The 20,463-nt window shown below is 39.5% G+C and overlaps 1 protein-coding gene across 3 annotated transcripts in view; it reads right to left on the reverse strand.

Moving 5' to 3' along the window:
- Window positions 1–3,471: 3,471 nt before the first annotated feature.
- NKAIN2 (sodium/potassium transporting ATPase interacting 2) overlaps window positions 3,472–20,463 on the reverse strand; it is a 532,323-nt gene continuing 515,331 nt past the window's right edge. For 2 of the 3 annotated variants that reach the window (XM_066179268.1, XM_066179266.1), the window contains 2 exons: window positions 12,561–12,642; window positions 3,472–7,085 (listed from right to left, as the gene is read on the reverse strand). In XM_066179268.1, coding sequence (XP_066035365.1) covers window positions 7,076–7,085; window positions 12,561–12,642 — 92 coding nt within the window. In that variant the 3' untranslated portion in view covers window positions 3,472–7,075. Of the gene's footprint in view, window positions 7,086–12,556; window positions 12,643–20,463 lie in introns of those variants that run through there. The other variant, XM_066179267.1, reaches the window with a different exon arrangement.

Raw genomic sequence — 20,463 nt, forward strand, 5'->3', positions numbered from 1 at the left:
TGCCCTTTTTCAGTTTTAAAGCCATTCCCCTTTTCTTATCTCTTCTTGCCCTTGTAAAATTTTTCTAAACTTAAGGAAAACATGGTGAAACTGCTGACCTTCTTAAAACATTCTTGCATTGTTTCCCTGGATTTGAACAACAAAATATAAGGAAAAGCCAAAGAGGGAACAGTTATTCTATGTAGCATCGAGAGTGCTCAAAATGTTTTTCATAGTAAGTTTCTGTCTAAAGTTTAGGCAGGGTACACTAGACAAGAACTTACATCTTTGCCATGTTGAGCAGACACTAAAAGCAAAGATTAAATGGAAAACACATCTTTATATTAATTATAGATGGCTAGTGTTTCTCAGGACCCGAGGGAAATAAACAAAAGTTCTCAGCTCTTGCGAATTTGGAGTGTACTGCTTTAAATCAGTAAATGTGGACAATTTATATGCCGAACATGCCACATATCAGCATGAAAACATTTGTCAGAAATTGATGAATGAAACAAGAAGAATAATGAAGAAAAATGACAGTACACAAAACCTCCAGAGAGCAAAATAAACAATGTGTTTGGTAAATAAATCCCTGTAGAACCCTTAGAAATGAGTCACTGATTAATTGAATCAATCCATCAACCTTTTGTGATTACATCAATATGCAGTCCCTTTGATTTTCTTCTTCTTCCATAGCTACTGTTTTAAATGCCTTTCAAATGTAGGATAAGATATAATGCGTCTATATAGAGCTACCAAAAATAATTGGATATCCTAGGAATATATAATTGGCTGAGTCTTGTACTTAATTCTTATATGTAATGCTGTAAATAACCATATCACCTTATAACTGCATTCCAAGTTCTTGTTTCCCTGCTCTTCTTCTTTTTCTGATTTTTTTTTCTGTCACCCACTTTTTTGACTAACTAAAATTTAACATCACAGTGAGACCGTATTTTTCTTTTTTTTTTTCCCAATTGAAGTGTTCTCATTGACTTACTTTATTTACCACATAAACCTTTGTTAAAAGGACTGTCTTATTTACTCTGTTCATAGATTGCACCATGCTTGTACATCTAGTAATTACCAGAAATAATAATTTTTGTGTATCAAATGCCTGCCTAGAAAATAAACACTTGGGACTTTGAATGTCTTGAGAGGATGGATAGGAAAAATTAAGCAGAAATGGAGAGAGACTGTGTGTAGTTATGTATCTCCATCATAAAATATAGTCACATAACAGGTGTGTCTATGTATGTGTGACTGAGAGAACTGAGCCAACATTTAGCACATATGCACACAGATGCATCAGTACTGAGAACCCCCATGTAAATTAAAGCAATTGCACATACTTACATGCTCTCCTAGGTACAAAATATTCACCTGCATGCATAGAAACCAACTATCTGATGTTTGCAAAGGGAAAAAACGCAATCCTGAGACAATTTTTGAAGAAAATGAAATGTGAATCTAATCCAGTTGATGTGTTAACAAACATATTTTATGAATTTTCTTCTAATTCACCAGTTCTTTTTGTAGCTCTGACTTTCTGACTTTAAATTATGACTTTCTGTGAACTCAGCGAATTATAGCTTTAGAAAATGTAATTGCACATGTGAAAATTATTAACCCCCACCAGGGTTTGCTGTGTCTTATGGCTTTGTAATGCTGCCAACCTTGACCATTCTGTTAAATGCCTCCCTGTCTGAGGCTTTTTGAGGATGTACACAACCTTGTGCTTCCTCTTCTTGTTCTGCACACATCCTCAGGGACACTTTCCTCCACGGCTGCCATCACCCCCTTTATGTGAGTTGGAAACAATGGACGTGACAAAGAGCAGTATGAAATTTTGGGAGGGTATTTGGAGTTGTGTTCAGGAAGAGAGAGTGAGAACGGGACAAGAAGATGGTGACAGAGAGAAAGAAATTAACTAGGTATGAAACATCTGTGTGGCAGAATGCAAGGCTGTTGGAGAGCACATGCTGAATATGAACATGCTTTTTCACCTTAAGCTCCCCATAACCTATTTCCCAGCAGGACAAAGGAAAAGCTGTGAAAGTGATGAGGTACCAGATGGCAGTAAAGACCCTTTTCTATTGGTGATGCAGAAGTATGGCTTTTGTACAGATTTAATTTTGAATCAGAGATGACCACAAGCATTATTTGTTTTTTAATTCTCAGGTTTCAAAGTGCTCCTATCTATCCAAAATAATAATCCCAAGCCATTTGGAAGTCCCAAGAGCTGTCTTCTACTCAACAGAGTGCAGAAAACGTGGTGTTTTGGTTTTTTTTTTGAGTTTTCATTAAAAAATGTCTTTTGTGATTTTGGCAGGACTTGGAAGACACTTGTAAAAGACACAATCTGTTTAAATTGGCTTCTGAGAGATAAAGGAAAAGTGCATTTTTAAAAGACCCTTCTTTTGTACATATGGAGAGAGATGTGCAAGAAATGTATGTCTGATGCTACTTAGAACTTCACATTCGGTACAGTATCTTCCTAAACCACTCAACTATGACAAGGTCTCAACTCTAACTCACTGTAATTGCTTCTCTTGGAGGTCTGAACAGAGGGACTTGTCAGGACATGAGATCAAACAGAGCTGATTTCTCCAGTCCATGTCAGGAGATGAAGCATATTGGTGACAGCAGAAAGGAGATCTCTTTTACTGATTGATTCTGTCCTGTTCCACTTCTGTATGTGAAAGAGTAATTGCAGTCTAAAGGGCAGTTTCTTTTATGCATTGTAATTGCATTTAATACTGCGCATAGCTTGAAGCAGACTAATTAGCTGAACAACTGTCTTCATCTTTCTCCAAGGAGCAGTGGACTCAGTGTTGTCTGCAGTATTGCTGTGCATTGGTTCTTCAACAAAACCTGGCTTACCTTTAGTGTCTGCTGTCAATCCACATATACTGGGAAGAATCCAGATTCAGAACAGCTAGAAAACAAACTCAAGAAGTCCATCACTTTCATCTCAGCTGCCCATCTACAGACAGTCAGCAAGCAATACATACACATAGACTATTCATGGGACTTTCCACATTTGTAAGTCCTCCTCCTCTTAGTATTTGCATTTAAATTTAAAACAGAGGACTGGAAATGAAAATATTACAGTCTGGAGTGATTCATGGTGTGTGGCGTTTTGCTTTGGCTACTATCAGTGTGCTCAAATGGAAGGTGAGCATGCAAGTAATGAAAGCCTTCAGACACTGAGTTAATGGCCACCCCTATCTGGAGACATCCAGTGATCAATACATGGATGTATTGACTGTGCCAGACTTTGTCAAAATGCTGTGCTGCAACAGTGCAGTGTTGTAAACAGTACTTAAATTAAGCAAGTGGAGCACAAACCGTTTCTCCTTACCTGACTGAAAAGTGTCACTTGCACTATTATGAAGACCTAAAAAATCCTAATGAGAGAACTCTCTTTCTAAGGAATCATCCTAAGAGAGCATGACCGAGTATCTCAAAATGTGTATCATTCTGCTCCACCTTTATTAAATGACCTCAGGCAAGCTGTCAATATATGTGAGCTCTATAAACATTTTGCCTAATACAGGATTCCATCATTTCAGTGTAAGGACAATAAATAGCATATAAAAGAATATGAATGCAGAGGAAATATCCATGCTACATCTCTCCTTCTTAATAAGTATTATTTTTGCAATACTTAACACTGTTGGCAAGTCTATACCTATTATGGGCTTAAAATTCCTGACGAGTGGGCAAAACTGGCCCTATTTTCTAAGTAAAGAATCTGTTGCAGCCACCCTTGCAAAAGAAACCTTTTAGTGTCAGTGATAATGAAAATACCTAGTACATATGACAGTGTTAAAATGGTGTCATGACCCAGCAATTTCTATTCAGTGCTGTCACATCCATGCACTGCACAGATCAGAATTGTCATCATGTAAATGTAATAGGATTCTTTATCCTGCATTGTTGCTCAGCTGGGAAGAGCAATTCTGAGTTTCCTGTAAGTTCTGAATAGCAGCAGGGGCCATGAATAGCTTGGAAACCTATATTTTTTCCATTTATTTTTTTTTTTAAATGCAAATTACACTAGTAAGTCAAAAAAATCACTTTTGTTAAAAATACATTCAGAATTAACAAATGCCAAAAAGAAAAGAAAGAAAAAAAAAGACACATTTGGATTGTATCTCTTGCCTTCTGAATATTTTAGTTTATAACAAAAGCCCAGCCTAGAAAAATAACATTCTTTACTGGATTTTGAGGAGGATACAGCTGTACAAATCAAAAATGCCATCCAGATATTCTCACATTACTGTGCTCTAAACTGCTTCCAGAAGAGATCTGTCCACTAATCGTTTACTGAGTAATCAACAGTCCTATTTTTTTTTAATGGTGGTGCTCTAACTGCAACTTAAGCAGGGTTATGAATACCAACTTCATATAGGTATGTCCGTGTGTGTATATATATATATATATATATATATATATATATATATTTACTGTGTGTATGTAAGTGTGTGTATCTATTCTATATGTAATATATGAAAACACATTTATATTGCAATCCATAGTAGTTAGATGTGCTTCCTATTTCCTAAGCATTTTACAAAAATTAGCAATTCAGACCTCACAAAAAGCCTGTGAGGCACATATTATTCCTGTATTATAGATGGGAAGACTAAGACACAGAGAAATTAAGGCCAAAATTTCCTAAATTAAAATCAGGCCTATAAGCTACGTGTAGACACTTCATTAAATTGTCTGACTTGTAAAATTGCTAACTACCAGTAGCTGGTCTTCCATGGGAAATCACTGAAAGGTATGAAAAATTATCTTCTGAAAATTGGATTGCTGCTTAGGTGCCTAAACTGGTTTCTTTTCATGTTAAAAAATGATTTTTATAGAAATATCATTTTGATTAACTGGTATACAGGGAAAGATAAAAAAAACCTGTTATGACATTTTCATCCCACTTAAACCTCTTCATTGTGTTTAATACTATACATCTGCTATATTTAATACTACATAAAAGTAGAAACTTCTTTTAATTTTTGAATTATGGGAAATTTCAGCCTGTCACTTGGAAGTTGTATGGGGTTTCTGGGGGGTGAAAAGCAGCTCTATCCAGTAGGAACTCCGAGTTTCAGGTACCCAAGTATGAAAATTTAAATTTGAGCATATCAGCAATGACTGCTTTACAGGATCAGGCCTCAGAGACATTCATGCTTTGTGCATGAAATTCCCAGCAGTATCTGAGATGGGAACCCTTGGACCACTGCATCAAAATCTTCCTGGGTGGTGCAGCCCCCAAAAATAGTTATTCCTGTGGATTTTATATACATAGACATACACACACATTCACACACTTACATATATATATATCTATCTATATCTATATAAATCTCACTGAATCAATGTAGGTATAGTTCCTGACCATGTCCCGTATCTTGTTTTCACTGGTGAATGCCTGTTCCTCTGTCATTATCCAGAGTTGCTGCTTGTGACACTGTACATCCATGCAGACACAGCAAAGGGCACTGGCTTGTACAGGGATGGGTGAGTGGTGTGAGCTCACAGGCCTTTGGAGCAAGGGTCTGGCCAGCAGGGAAAAGGGAGCTGCTCAGGGGTTCCTGGAGCATTTCCAAACAGTCACCTTCCCTCTTGTCCTCAAAAGCTAGGTGGTCACCTCACGTGTGGTAGGTGCGTGCATTTGTTTATGCAAGGTCTGAGCAAAGAAACAATGACAATCTAAATTTCTGAAAAACCTGAGCAAAATATTGGGTTTTCCTAGTGAAAGCCATCTACGTTCTTGAAAATACAGATCAGATGTAGAATAAAACATATGTTACTAGGAGTTCAGAGTATTTCATATACACATTGACCTACTAGCAAAATTCCCAAAGGCATCTTGTTGCCAACTACGTAACAGCACAGTTTTTTTTCAGCCACAATAATACAGGAAGATAAAATACACGTTCTAACACACAACAGATCCCCCAAATATACCACAAAAAGGTCTTCAGTATTTCTTCAACTCAACTAGTCCCTCCCTGCCCTCTCCAACCAAAATCGAAAAATAAAATATGTGGATCCCTTATGGTGCAATTAGAAAAAAAAGCTCACTTACAGAGAATTTTTAGTTGAAATAAGATATAAAAGAGTAAACACAGCTAGTACATATTCAGTTGGCCTTTGTTCATAGAAATCTGCAGATGTCTCTGTAGTTAGTAAAAGATGTTTAGCGATAGCTATAAAAGCACCTAGAGTGCGATAAATAAAACCAGCGGGATTAAGAAGCAGTTTCTGCTGCTTATTTCCAGTAGGTTCAATTATTAGTTTCTGTTACCCCTTTCCCCACCCTGACCCCCAAAAGGTCTCATTTATTTCTTTATTTATTCTTCTTTTTAATCATTATAAACTGTTTCTTGACCACTGTGGAGCCCCAAAAGTAAAGCACTTATCAGACAGCTGGCAGTTTTCTACTTGGTTGCTCTGAAGCCGTGGAGCAACAGAGCCCTATTCCCTGACATGAAAACAAAGCAAAACCAAACAGAAGAAAATCACTGACTTAGAAATCGTTCAGAATTAACAGCAGCATGTTAACTTCAGAAAGCTTGCACGTAGTTTCTCTAATGTGCAACGCAGTTGGGTTAAGGCAAGTATGAACTGTACAGCCTTCAGGGCAAACAATGCGCTGTCTATTGACTTCTGCTGCAAGGTCATCCTGGTATTTCAGTGTTGTGTTAGTTGAGGAGACTCAACACGGCCCCAGAGTGTGGAGGAGGCACCCACAGCACTGAGTGGGCTGGGTTCATGTCGCAATCCAGATGGGCCGTGCTGGGGGTGGCAGGGAAAAGAAAGGGACAAAAGGTGGCACCAATGCCTCTGATGTGTCCCTCTGGTGCTGGGAGGCAGGAGGTCCAAGGAGGTGGTCTGGGGCATCTCCTTCAGTACCTTTTAGAGGCTGAAGGTCTCTGTTGTTTTCTGTCTCACTGTTCAATCAGCTTTTATGCATTATTTTTAGCACAAAAATTGGATTTCTTTTCTCTTTGAAGAACCAGGAGGCCATCCTGAAAGAGATTTTTTGACAGGTCTTCCAGCCCACCTTGAGTAGTCCCCATGTTTACTTTGACCTAGAAGAAAGACAGAGAAAGAGAAATACTTGTAATCAACATATACTTATCTGATCCCTGCCCTGCTGCTCCGGTGTTCTTTTGCAAGCAAGTGTAATCCACAAACCAGTAACAGTTCAGATACACAGGGGATGTAAGAGGACAGAACGACAAAGTGTTTACTCAAGTAACTGCTTGGCTCTCTCTGGAACATTGTCAGAGAAGTCAGCACAGGTTTTCTAAACAATCTTAGGCAGGAGTTATATTTAATTATAATCTTAACTGTATGTCCATGGATCAACTGGAACATGACCTGATTTATATAATCCATCAGAAATGTAGCTGTCTTTGTAAAACCAAGAAATGACGTGGTATGAGGACAGAAGGGCTGAATTGCAGGTGCAGGGGAAAGCTGTCCACGGCTCACTCACAAAGCAGAGAGCCTGTGCAAGTGCCACAGCCTGGCCACCTTAGCAGTGTTGTTCCAATCCCATGTTTTGTAACTACAGATTTCTGTCTAAGATGGACAAGATCTTGTTTGTTGATAGTGAGAGCTTAGGTGGTAGTTTATTTAAATGTATCTGAATCCCAAACATCGCGAGATAATTACACAGATTTGTACTGCATGAACTTCCCGAGTGTCATGGTGGTTATACTCAAGGTGCTAGTTTTAGTGTCTTTTTTTGTGTTTCATTTATAGTTTAAGTGAATGGTGAAGTAGGTAACACCGTCAGTATGTGCAATTATCTAGACAAATGCCTGTATGTGTCTTTGTGTGCACAGGAGTACAGATACTGCAAATATTCTTAGGCTTCACAATAGGAGGAAAGCATGCTTCACTTCAGGGCTGCACTGCTTTTGAGCAATTTCTCCAGTGCATTAGGCATCAGCATCAGACATGCATGGGTTTTTATGCTTCACTTCTTCTTTTCTCGAACAAACAAGTTCAGTGTGGAGAACATAAAGAAAGATCTCTCTCCCCTCCCTCCTTCCTACTGTTTTTAGAACAGTGATCATGCAGTGCAGTCTTGTTCCACAACTACAACTGTGTTTTTTCATGTGCAGCAGAATCAGTGTCAGGGAGTGTTTAGTCACCTTCCTCGGTCACCTCCCAAGAGGAGAATTTTGTCTTGACAATTGATTTCCGCCATCTTATTGTGTCCTTCTCCCATGGTCTGGAAATGAGCACTGGCATCTCCGGCACAGAATGCCAGGAAGCTGCTTTTGAGCACATCAGCTGTGGCCACACTGCAAGGAGGTACATGAGCATCGGTTCTGTCCCGTTCTGTTCAAAAAGCGTATTCGTTTTGAAGGGACTGTCTAGGCTTCTTGGCTTGTACAGCATAGAGCACACTGTTGGCACTTAAATAATAAAAAAATCCCATTTATAACAGGTAGAGAAATGTCACCGTAAGAATTCTTCCCCAAAGCATCAGTATTTTATTTAAAACATAGTTTTAAATGGCATATATTTTTCACTTTAAAAAGTAAACTGATTTAAATTAAATATGAAATTGGAAGAAGTGATAAGGAAAACTGTGATCGGAATTCAAAACTTAAAATGTAGAGAAAAAAACTTCTATGTGAGCCTGAATCTAATAATTCTAGACTATTAAAAGTAACAATAGCCACAGATAGTCACTTCAATTAACTACCTAAAGATAACATTTCTTTTTAGAAACCAAGATTTTTCTTTTCCTTAGATATCCTGTTCATTTAGGGTATTTTTGCATAACTGATGAAACACCACACAAAGTGATCATGTGTGTTTAAACCGAATTAGAATGTTCTTAAAAGCAGAACTTGATTGATGAAAATCACAAATAAAAAGTAATAAATCCTTAGATAAAATACTCCTGTCACAATTGAAATGTAAATATGAGAAGCCTGAATAAATCAAAATAGTTTTCACATGGAGGTTGGTGTAGGTTCAATATAACCTCCACATTAAGAAAATGAAGTCTTAACTTAAGCATGCAGGAAGAAACTGGTTACAAAACAGTATGTCTTATTCGTTAGCAATTACTAAACCCAGCATTCCTTCAGAATAATAGTTAAATAGTGCATTATAAAGGAGCTAAAATTGATTTAAATCACTTGAATGAAAAAATGTCTAACTTCCAAAGAAATAGGTTTCTCTTGATGGACTTTTGTCATTGCAATACACTAAATCAATTCACATCAGAAAGCGATACGTGGATAATGACTGAGACCTAACACAAAATTCTGTAGGTCTTTAAGATTTCTACTAGTTCTGTATATGAACCAATCTGGTAAATATACAGTGGGCTTCTCTGTTCTGTATTATTGAACTACATGTTAACATTTGTATTTTGAAAGAATCTGAACAACCACTAGAAGCTGATTGTTTTGGTGAGCTCTTCAAAGAGGAGGCCATATGCTCTCCTTTCATTTTGCAGCATGCGCAGCACACCACAGCACAGAGAACAAACTGCTGTTGTGCCTCTGCATATAGTTAGCAATCAGATAATTCAAAGGCACCTGTCTCCTTTTCAATTTCTCTTATAAATCCAGAGCTCCGTATGAGATGTGCCCAGTGGGAGTCTGAATAGGAGAGGATGCAGTGGTGGGAAAAAGTAATCTCTGTATTTTCTTGATCTTCTGCAGGAATTAGATGGGATGATGCTTAATGTATCTTCTGCCTATGGATTCAAAGACATTTTGCAGCAACTGATAAAGTTATGGAAATAGTTATATGAATACAGATATATGGACATATATGGATATAGTTGTATCCTGGGTGGACATGATTATATCTTAGACAGTGGTGAGAGGATGGCAAGGGACTCTCTAGAGCAGTTCTCCTCTCCTCTCCTCTCCTCTCCTCTCCTCTCCTCTCCTCTCCTCTCCTCTCCTCTCCTCTCCTCTCCTCTCCTCTCCTCTCCTCTCCTCTCCTCTCCTCTCCTCTCCTCTCCTCTCCTCTCCTCTCCTCTCCTCTCCTCTCCTCTCCTCTCCTCTCCTCTCCTCTCCTCTCCTCTCCTCTCCTCTCCTCTCCTCTCCTCTCCTCTCCTCTCCTCTCCTCTCCTCTCCTCTCCTCTCCTCTCCTCTCCTCTCCTCTCCTCTCCTCTCCTCTCCTCTCCTCTCCTCTCCTCTCCTCTCCTCTCCTCTCCTCTCCTCTCCTCTCCTCTCCTCTCCTCTCCTCTCCTCTCCTCTCCTCTCCTCTCCTCTCCTCTCCTCTCCTCTCCTCTCCTCTCCTCTCCTCTCCTCTCCTCTCCTCTCCTCTCCTCTCCTCTCCTCTCCTCTCCTCTCCTCTCCTCTCCTCTCCTCTCCTCTCCTCTCCTCTCCTCTCCTCTCCTCTCCTCTCCCACAAACTCTAGAGGTGTTGAGCATTGTAAACTGGAGGTGATACTGTCCAGAGAATAACATAAAGCCTATTGTGATTTTTCTTTCTTTCCTTGAATACTCTGAATGGTTACATTGGTGATATTTGGTGAACAAGCTTTGTAGGGAACCAAATCCTTCTCTCAACAAATAAAGCTTTAAAATACCAAGTATGGCCTGCTGTTTTCATATCAGCATGTTTTGATTTCTAATACATAATATTGCTGTAAATAGTGCTACAAGCAGATCAAACCTTGACTTGATTAACTTGACATTCAGATTTGTCACTCCACTACCTAATGGACTGCCTACATTTACAGAGCAACTGCAATATGAATACATTTGCTTGTGTTCCTGGTGTGCCCCAGCTGTAAATAAAGAAAGTTATTACTAGATGCTGTAAAAGCCTCTTAAGGACAGATTGTAGCAATCCTAGAGAACCCTGTCAAACACTCTACAGTCAGAGGGAAACATGAAGTGTCTTTGTTTGACTGCGGCTGGGACATGGCAATTCTTTTGTGGGTTGATTGGACAAAATGTCAACTCACATTCTGATTTCTGTCTCTCGGTTAAGACAGCTAAATCACCTCTACTCCAGTGAGCATGCAGCATTGAAGTAAGAGAGAATAGTTTACATGGATTAACCATCTATCTTTTCATCTTAGCTACAAGCTTAAAAATATAGCCTTTTTCTTTTCACAGGTCTAGCTTTCTTTCCAGTCAATATGAAGATACACAGTAAATGCAATCTGCTGTTCTGGAAGAAACACCGAGAGCATAAAGAGAATGGGATAATAGCTAGAGGGCTCCATATGTTGATGACAAGGTATGGTATACTGAGAAAGAGTTAGTATTAGAATTGTTCTAAGTACCTATGTACCTCATATAGTACTATGAAGGAAATAAAATTTTCTAAATGTGCAGCACTGTGCCAAAAGTGCAGGTGAAAAATATTTACTTGAGCACAGACAGATGGGAAGCTGAAGTTAAGATGGCATTGGTGATATGCACTACTGTAATTTGAGATTATTAAAAAGCTCCTAGCAAAGCTCCTGAAGGGCCCAGTTCCAAACACCATCACAGAACAGATTGTACCACTGAAAAAGGAGTAAATGCAAGATTCCATGCAAAAATACACTAATCCATTAACAAACTTGCTAATTAGTGGAAACTAATCAGAAAAAACGAAATTGCATTTAAAGGTGAGTGGAATTGTGTGTTGCAATAGCTACTGTTCTCTTGAGCTTAGTTCTTTTCCTCCAAAGAATTGTTCAGAAGAGAAACAAAGGAAAAAACGAACTGTTGCCTCTTTATGAGCTCTTTGGTGCTGTGGTTTTATTGTGTAGGGCATTGAGGGCAAATAAAAACTATTTCAAAAGGCTGCAGCAGTGAGGTAAGATTTCTCTGGGCAGTCAGGACTGTTCTGAATTTCAGTTGACATCAGTACAAGAAATATTTGGAGATGATTATTCCTGGGCTGGTCTATGGCTGTGTGTCAGCTCTAGTGTGAATATACTCCAGTTGTGTGTATGAGCTGAGATTTGATTATCCATTTAATTCCCAAATATATCAGACAGCACTCTAAGATGGAGTTGTCACTCAATAGTTAGGTAAAATACTGTCTTCTATTAAAACTAGTTTTAAAAGCCATATGTTGTAAAATTTGCTTCAGCTTTTTGAAATGTGGAAACTGGAAATGAGGTACAGAGGTGCCTCGGCGAACAGATGCTCTGGTAAGACAAATGCTAAACACATCCACTAAATTAGCACATTTCTGAACTTTTGATAAAACTTAATAAAAATCCACATTTTTTACAACCAAGGTTTGTCATATATGATTAGTGTTTTTTTCTACACCAAACTGTCACTGTCTCTGAGGGGAACCTGCTTGAATGAAAATAGGGAAAAATCAGGTGAGAGCTGGCTGCTGTTTGAACAATTGTGACACATCATATCCTGCCCTAAGAAATCCTTATAATTCAACACAAGAGTAACATTGGTGCTAAAGAGTAACATTCAAGTGTAACTTGAATTCAGTCCATAAAAAAAGGCTTCTGCCTATTCTGAATTTTCAAGTCATGCCATCCTTCAGCTTAATGATCCTTTAATATCAGGCTGCCACTCTGCTGAATATCCTAGAAGTTAAGTACTTACATATACATGGGCTGTAGCTGTAAATGAGATGTCTTCTGTGGACCTTGATAGCCGTAAGAGTCAAATCCACCTATGAAATCAACTGGAAGGGGAAAAATTGCTTTCATTAGCAACACCTTTTCAGAACTGATAGGCACTATGATTCAAGAATCACCCAATACACAGGTTATTTTTGACGGTTCCTATAATAATAATCTGTTAATATCAGACCAACTGACTGAGAAGATAAAGAAAAACAGTAAAAAAGTAAGGAAAGGCAAAGTCTCCCTTTTTCCCCCTTTATTTTTAAAATCAATTCAGTTTTAAAACAATATAAAACCAGTAAAGGATTTATAACACCCATCTTTCCACCAGAAATAACCACACATCACTCTTTTTCAAGTAGACCACCTCACTAACACAAAACAACATGCTACTCAGACATTACAAATGCTGAAAACCATTTATTTATTGGCATGAATGCATTGCTTCTGACTGTGATTACTGTGTCTGGCTCACTGTCATACCATGGCTCAGTAGAGATGTAGAGCAGGGAGTACATTGATCCAACTCTGTCTGAGAGACAGAAGTTTCTCTGATTCCCTGCTTTGACATTTGGGTTGAAATGCATGAACAGAGAGTTGGAACAATTTATCTGAGCTTCAGAGATGAAACTTCACAGGAAGGAAACATGCATTTTTCTCAAGATGCTGAAGGTCTGCAAGAAGGTTGTAGGGTGGGAGTTATTTATTAATTCACACAATTGCCAGTTCCTGATGGCCTCTGTTTGTTTTAAACAATTTCCAGGAAAATTCAATCTCATCTGAGCCCAAGACCTCTATTTCTCTGCTAAAACACTTTCTTTGCACAGGTAAAAGGGTGCCCTTTGCTTCCTTTGTCCCAGGGCACTCAACTATTGGTGTACAGGGGTTATCTGGGGGCAGTTCTTGTCCCTGAAATATTGTCTCTTACATCATAGATCTGAATTGGACTTTATTTTGGTAGAAAAGGGCCAAAGAGTTCAGGTATGGAAGTGCATATGAAGAAAAATGAGTCATTTTTTATCTTATAACTGCTTTTAAGCATTTTTAGAAAGTATTTCATGCTATCCATTGTTTTAAGGTTTAAGCAAACCTAGTTATTTCAATTTTTTCTCACAGTTCATGTTTTCCAGTTTTGAAGCCTGAAGAGATCCTTCCTCAGTTTACTTATGTTATTCTTAGAGTCAGGTGCACAAAGCAGGACTAACTAGAACAATTGCCGTACAGTCTTCTATGCATTACCTGAAATAGTTCAGTAGGTTTTAGGGGTTTTTATGCTTGGCTGGGTTTTTTCCTCTTGTTTTTGTTGTTCTTGTTTTGTGTCATTTGGGTTTGGTTTCCAATTTCTTTTTTTCAACAGCACCATACAAATGCTTCATAATCAGCTCTTTATTTTTGGTTTTGGCACTAACTGTAGCCTAGCTAAGTAGTCCATATTTTATTTGAAGATGAATGATTCTTCCCCACAGGAGTTCTTTTGTACTAGTCTGTACTGAATTTCATCTTCTTGATTTCAGGCCACTTCTCAAGATTATTTTGACTTCTAATCCTATCTTCACAAGTGCTTGTACCCTTCCCAGTCTAGTTTAATCTTAAATTTTTACAAATGTTCTCTCTTCTATCCTTGTTCTTAATAAAAATAATGAAGAGAATTATTTCCCTAGCTGAGGTCCCAGTGGGATCCCATCTGAAATGTTCCATCTGCTTTATAACTATATTTCAAATAGAGTTTTAAACAATTCTGCCCTCAACCTATGCTGACTGCATCTGGACAGTACTTCCCTGAACTTCTTACAGACCTTTTATAGTGTCAAAATCTTACTAAAATCAAGACAAATGCCATTTGTTGCTTTCTACTTAATCAATGTCTGTAACCATCAGAATACCTTTATCAAAATGTGATCATGTCTTTGGGAGCATACTAAGTTTACAGGCAGAAAATTAAAGGTATAGTTTAGTGAAGTGCTAGGCTGGGATGAAACACCCCCCTCTATCCAAATACAAAGATTGCAGAAAAAAGAATGGTTGTATGTTTGCTGCAGGTATGGTGTGTTGTTTGCTTGCCCAATTTTCTTTCTTTTTGTTACTCTTGACCCCTGACAACACAAGTTAGAAAATACCAGTGTTGGATCAAGTGCCTCACTGTTGTCAACCCATGCCACTTTAGGGATATTGCTTGTACCCATTTGTCCATCTTTGCATTTCTTCTGTATTTCCCTAGAACTTTTTTCCCAAGCAACTTGTAAAACATTATTAGTAGGCTGCAGGCATAGCCACTCTGCTTTGCAGATGGGGGGCAAGAGGTTTTCTTCAGGGTTGTTTTCAGAAGGCTAAACCGGTGTGTTAAGGAAAAGATTTCTTTGAGCAAAATGATTTTGTGTAAGCGTGAGGGAAAGATGTGTGCTGAATATCTCTTCGTGCACTGTGGCTTTGCCCTGTTGAACAGAGCAAGCATAGAGTGCTAGTAAGCCAGATTGCCAAGTGACAAACAAAGCAAGGTCATAGAGACATTTCTGTGTTTGGCTCACTATAGAAAATCCCATGTGTGTGACCAAATGATGGCAGGGTAGAGAGTACAACCATGACCTCACGGGAGACATACCATGGCTTCTTACAGGCATCAACAAGCTTTTCAAGGTAGGTGAAGGGAGGTAATAGAGAGTGAACTCCAGTACAAAAGGATTTCATCAATTTGTTTGTAGCAAGGTTTCTTCATAGCGGCTGCTTCTCAGCACTGCAAACCCTGTGGCGTCCAGACTGTGCTAAAAGCTCCCTGTGGACTCTGCTGGTTTCTTAAAGCATGCAGCAGGCTGCCCTTTCTGCAGGCATTTTATCCTGGCTGTGCCTGAAAGGTCACTAAAGTATTGTACAACTGATACATTCCTGGCAGCCATAACATCAGATGAATAAAACAAGGCTCATTAGCTGAATCAGTACAGAGACTTCCATCCTTAGCCTCATACATCAAACACTTTTTTTGACTATTCTATCTTACATTCATCTTACATGCCACTTATCACACGAGGCTCATGTTGTGTTTCACTTTAGTAAAAGCACACATGAACATACAAACACAATCCCATTCATTTTGTGGTGGGTTGACCCTGGATGAACATCAGTTGTCCACCAAAGTCACTCTGTTGCTCCCCTTCTCAGCTGAACAAGAGAGAAAAAACATAACAAAAGGTTCAAGGGTCCAGATAGCGACAGGGTGAGATCACTCAGCAATTACCATCAAATGCAAAATAGCCTTGAATTATTACCAAAGATGAGCAGTACAATGAGAAATAGAGTCAAATATTAAACCTTTTTCCCAGGCTTAACTCCTGATTCTCTGCCCTCTCCACCCCAGTGACATAAGGTAATGAGGAATGGAGGTTGTCATCATCTCATCACATGTTTCTCTGCTGTTCCTTCTTCCTCAGGACTCCTTACATGCTTCCTCTGCTCGAATGTGCACTCTCCTGTGGGAGACAGTCCTCCACAAGCTTCTCCAATGTGAATTCTTCCCATGGGCTAGCATTCTTCATGAACTGCTCCAGTGGGTCCCTTCCTTGGGGTGCAGTCCTTCAGGAACAGCCTGCTCCAGTGGGGGTCTCCTGTGGGGCCACAAGTCCTGCCAGCAAACCTGCTCTGCAGCAGGCTCCTCTCTCCATGGGTACACAGATCCTGCCAGGAACCTGTTCCAGCACAGGCTTCCCACAGGGTCACAGACTCCTCTGAGCACCCACCTGCCCTGACATGGGGTCCTGCTTCCCCATGGACCTCCCTGGGCTGCAGGGGTACTGCAGCTGCCTCACCATGGTCAGCACCAGGGGCTGCAGGGGAATCTCTGCTCCGATGCCTAGAGCAGCTCCTCCTCCTCCTCCTCCTTCATTGGTCTTGGGGTCTGCAGGGTTGTTGCTCTCACCCTCATTCCACTCTTCAACTGAAGTTGTTGCACAGATTTTTTTGCCTTCTTAAACCTGTTATCCCACAATCACTACCCCTGTCACTGACAGGCTGAGAACACACCCCTGCAGCCCCTTCAAAACGTGGCCATGCAAACTCACCTTTGAAATATTGCATGCTGAAATTTTTATTTTCCTAGCAGGACTCGAATAGGATAATAGCAGTACTACTTATCTGTAAAATGTGTTATAAAAAATTAAGATAATTTTCTTCTTTTTCTTCTGTTAAGGGTCTTGTCAGACATATGACTGTTATAAATGTAACATAGACAGGACATATGGCTGAAAGTAGGGACATATTTTCTATCAATAAGCACCCACAGGAATGTGAAGTTTCAGCCTCTGCTCATGGTCAGAGTCCCCACTGTTTCTGCTATACATCAGGACAGGATGAGAGGCATAAATTTATCATTTTTCATTTCTGGAAGTCTGTGGTATATAGAAGGACCATTAAAATGCAATGCACAAAAAAAGACTCCATTAGCATGGAGTTGATATGGAAGAAAGTTCACAGTGAGAAAAAATTAAAGTTGTTGAAATCAACAGATGGACAAAGAGAAAGGATTGAGTATAGAATAAAAGCAACATCTTCCTATAGAAAGCAAAAAAGAAGGATTCTTAAAAGAAACCAGAAAACTAGACACTATTCTACTTATAAAAATTTTCCTTTGTAAGATATGAATACAGAAGCACAAAGATCCAGGTCCTCCAATGTTGATAACTCCAATGACGCCTATGAAGGAATGGTAATTTGCATTAGCTTAGGATCTAACCCAAAGAATCACATAGGGCATATGTTTATAGAAATGTGACTGACACTGTGAATTTCCTTGTATTTTAGTAGGCATGCAAAAGTCGATGGAAACTAGATACGAAAAGATGTAGAGTTTAAGAATGGGGAAAGGATGAATGCCTTTATCTGCAGATAAAAGGAAAAGATTGGAAAATACCCAATTTGGCCAACCTGGGACTAGCAGTACAGATGACATCCTGACTGCTTTCAAAGTCTCTTCTTTGTTCTTTTGCTACCACTGCTTGTTTTGCTGATTATCTCTTCCCTAACCTTGGTGCATGAGGACCTGCCTGTCACTGTGGTGAATCTACTGCCAGCACTCAACCCTGTCTTCACCATCACATCTGTTTCCTGCCCATGACTCCTTCTTGAAACATAAAAATGTCCTTGGTAGTAATGCTGTATTAAGAATTACTCCTCTACTGATTCCTCTCTTTTCCCTCACTTCATCTCCCTTATGAATTAGTTTGTTTCTTCCAGCTCCATCAGTTCTATCCCACAGACCCCCACTGTCCCCTCATCTGCTTGACTCCTCTCATCTTCAGTCATTTCTCTGCACATCAACTGTCCCATTTTTTGTGCAAACTGATAAAGTAGCACTCCTTTCTTCAGCTTGACAGACTTTTTTATTCATTTTAATATTCATTTCCCCTTCTCTCTTACTACAGTAATGAGAATTTTGTTCCATAAAAATTCTGCTTGTTGCAGTGAGACTCTTGATCTCTTTTTTTCTTGCATTTCCTTCCCAATAAAAATACATGTAAATACTTTAAATTAAAAAAACCCCAACAAAACAACAACCCTCCCCCCAAAAAACCAAAAAACCCAAACAAACAAACCCCCCCGCCCAAAAAAAAACCCCCACCACCCCAAAAAATGCCATCCTTATCCCTGCTTGTCCCAGTCTACCCCCTCAAAATCCCCTTGATGATTTCAAGAAGTTTCTGGTGCTACTTTTCTCAAATTCTTTAGAAGGTTTTCTTCCACCTTGCATTTTGTCCTTTGCATGCAGTTGGAACCTCAGTCAGATCACCTCTTCCTATTCAAGTTTAGGTCCATACAGTCCTCTGTGTGTCCATCCAGCCACCTTCTGTGCACTTGCCACTCTCTTTTTCCTGAAACTTTTGCCTTACTGGGCTCCTTTGTTTCTTCTGCTCGTGTCACCTTCCTCCTGTCATCATTCATCTCCTTTCTTGGGGGTTCTCTCTCCATCGTGCTCCTGGAGTCCAATGAGCAGCAACCTCTGCATTTTATTTTCCTCCCCCTCCTAGTCTGGGTAATTGCACTCACAAACACAAATTCTGCTGTTGTCGGCGCTCTGAGATGTCACAGATTACCTGGCTTGTGCTCACTCTGCTCCTCCTATACAAATTCAAATCCCAGCTCCTCTCTGTGATATTTACTCATGGATAATTAAACATCAGTTCCAGTTCTGCACAGCTAAAACCAGAACTCTTAGCTGCTCCTCCCTAACCTTCTCTGCCATCTCTCATTGTGAACTTGTGTCCTCAAGTCTATCACTTGAGGATAAAAGTTTGATGTCAATTTGGTGTGGGCTGTACAGGATTTAATTTCTAGAGATTTTTTTGCATAGTGAAGAAGAAGACTCTTCTACCTGTTGACATAACTGTAACATGTACCCAGCGCTCCCAGTGTCAAATATGACAATTGTTCCTTTTTTGTTTTTGAACTCATGAAATGTGGAGTTAGGCTGCGTGACTTGCCTTTTTGTCTAGGTTACTTTTCTCTGCATCCTTCTACTGATTTAACCTTATATATTACATAAAGTATAAACTAAATTTTCTTACATTTAAAGCCTTTTGTAGAGACTCGACATCAATCTCACCACCTTTCAGGGCTAAAAGGTAAATCCTGCCCCCATGCCACCAGCTTGACCTCCATACTTGTCAAATTTCCATACCTTTCTCTCTTCCCATGAGAATGTCTTTACAAACAGTTAGTTATCTCATTCTTTTCCCTAAAACACTTCTTTGCTCTGTCGACAATAATTAGGTTGCCCGTGCCCTTACTTTCCTGTTTACTTCAATGAATAACATCTGCTCAGAGTTTCTCTGTGCTTTCTGCCTCTACCCATCAGTTTCCTGTTGTCTAATACGCAGATTGCAAGATCCAACAAAAAGGGGTGATGTTCACATTTGTACAGTGCTTGGCATTATTGTGGTCCTTAAATATATTAATGAATCTACTAAAATAATATAAAAAACCTAGAATTACCCATGACAAAGATGATACCTTTTAAAAAAAGAACTAATGACCATGGAAGTGCATGTGCATATGTGCATGGATGCTCTTTGCCCGTGCATGTCATCATTGGACATATTTCCTGTGGGGTATAGCAGAGAGAGAACACATGGTGTTCAAAACCTACATCTGACCTGCAAGGTCTTAAATCTATATTCACTCTCTCCAGAGGCCAAAGAATTGGCTCTCTGGACTCAGGCCTTTGAAGTGCTGCAATTGAGCTTCACTGCCACAACAAGGCACTTCACTGCAGGTGTAGCTGGAAGGAAGGAGAGATGGCAAACAGACTACAGATAATAATATTGCTGAAAGCACTGCTGATGCAGAAGTGAGTACGTGAGGCAAGAAATAGCTGTGCACAAATAGCAGTAGCTAAAAACCAGCCAAATTGAGAAAAAAAAATAAATAGAGGGGAGTAAAATTAAGTTTGGTTTTAAGGACCTTGGAAATGACATATGGGGAAAAAACATAAAAGAACATATGGGGACACCTTTGCTCTTGCAGTTTTGCCAGTATCCTGCTACTCAGCTCTCCATTTGGTGAAGACACTTCCAAACAATTCAGTGCTGCTGCCTTTTTATGCCATGAGCATGGTCTGGTGGCTGTTCCACAATATAGCACACAGGAGGAGGTTTGCTTAAATGTGATCTCCATAAAGTTTGTTTACAATGATAATCAAACATTATTGGTCTTTGTGCTGAGTGCACAGTGATTTAGGCTCTCAAACCACAGTAGAGCCAAACACCAGGGAAGCATGGGGAAGGAGACATCTGCCAGCACATGAGGCTGTGCCCTTTCTGCTGTCACAGGAGGATTCAGAAATGGCATAAGGACTTGGACATGAGGTCCAGTTCTTGTGGTGCAATGAGTAGCATGTC

Source organism: Chamaea fasciata, unplaced genomic scaffold (assembly GCF_029207755.1).
Source record: "Chamaea fasciata isolate MVZ Bird 193981 ecotype frontalis unplaced genomic scaffold, bChaFas1.0.hap1 SCAF_3, whole genome shotgun sequence".
Classification (NCBI taxonomy): Eukaryota; Metazoa; Chordata; class Aves; order Passeriformes; family Sylviidae; genus Chamaea; species Chamaea fasciata.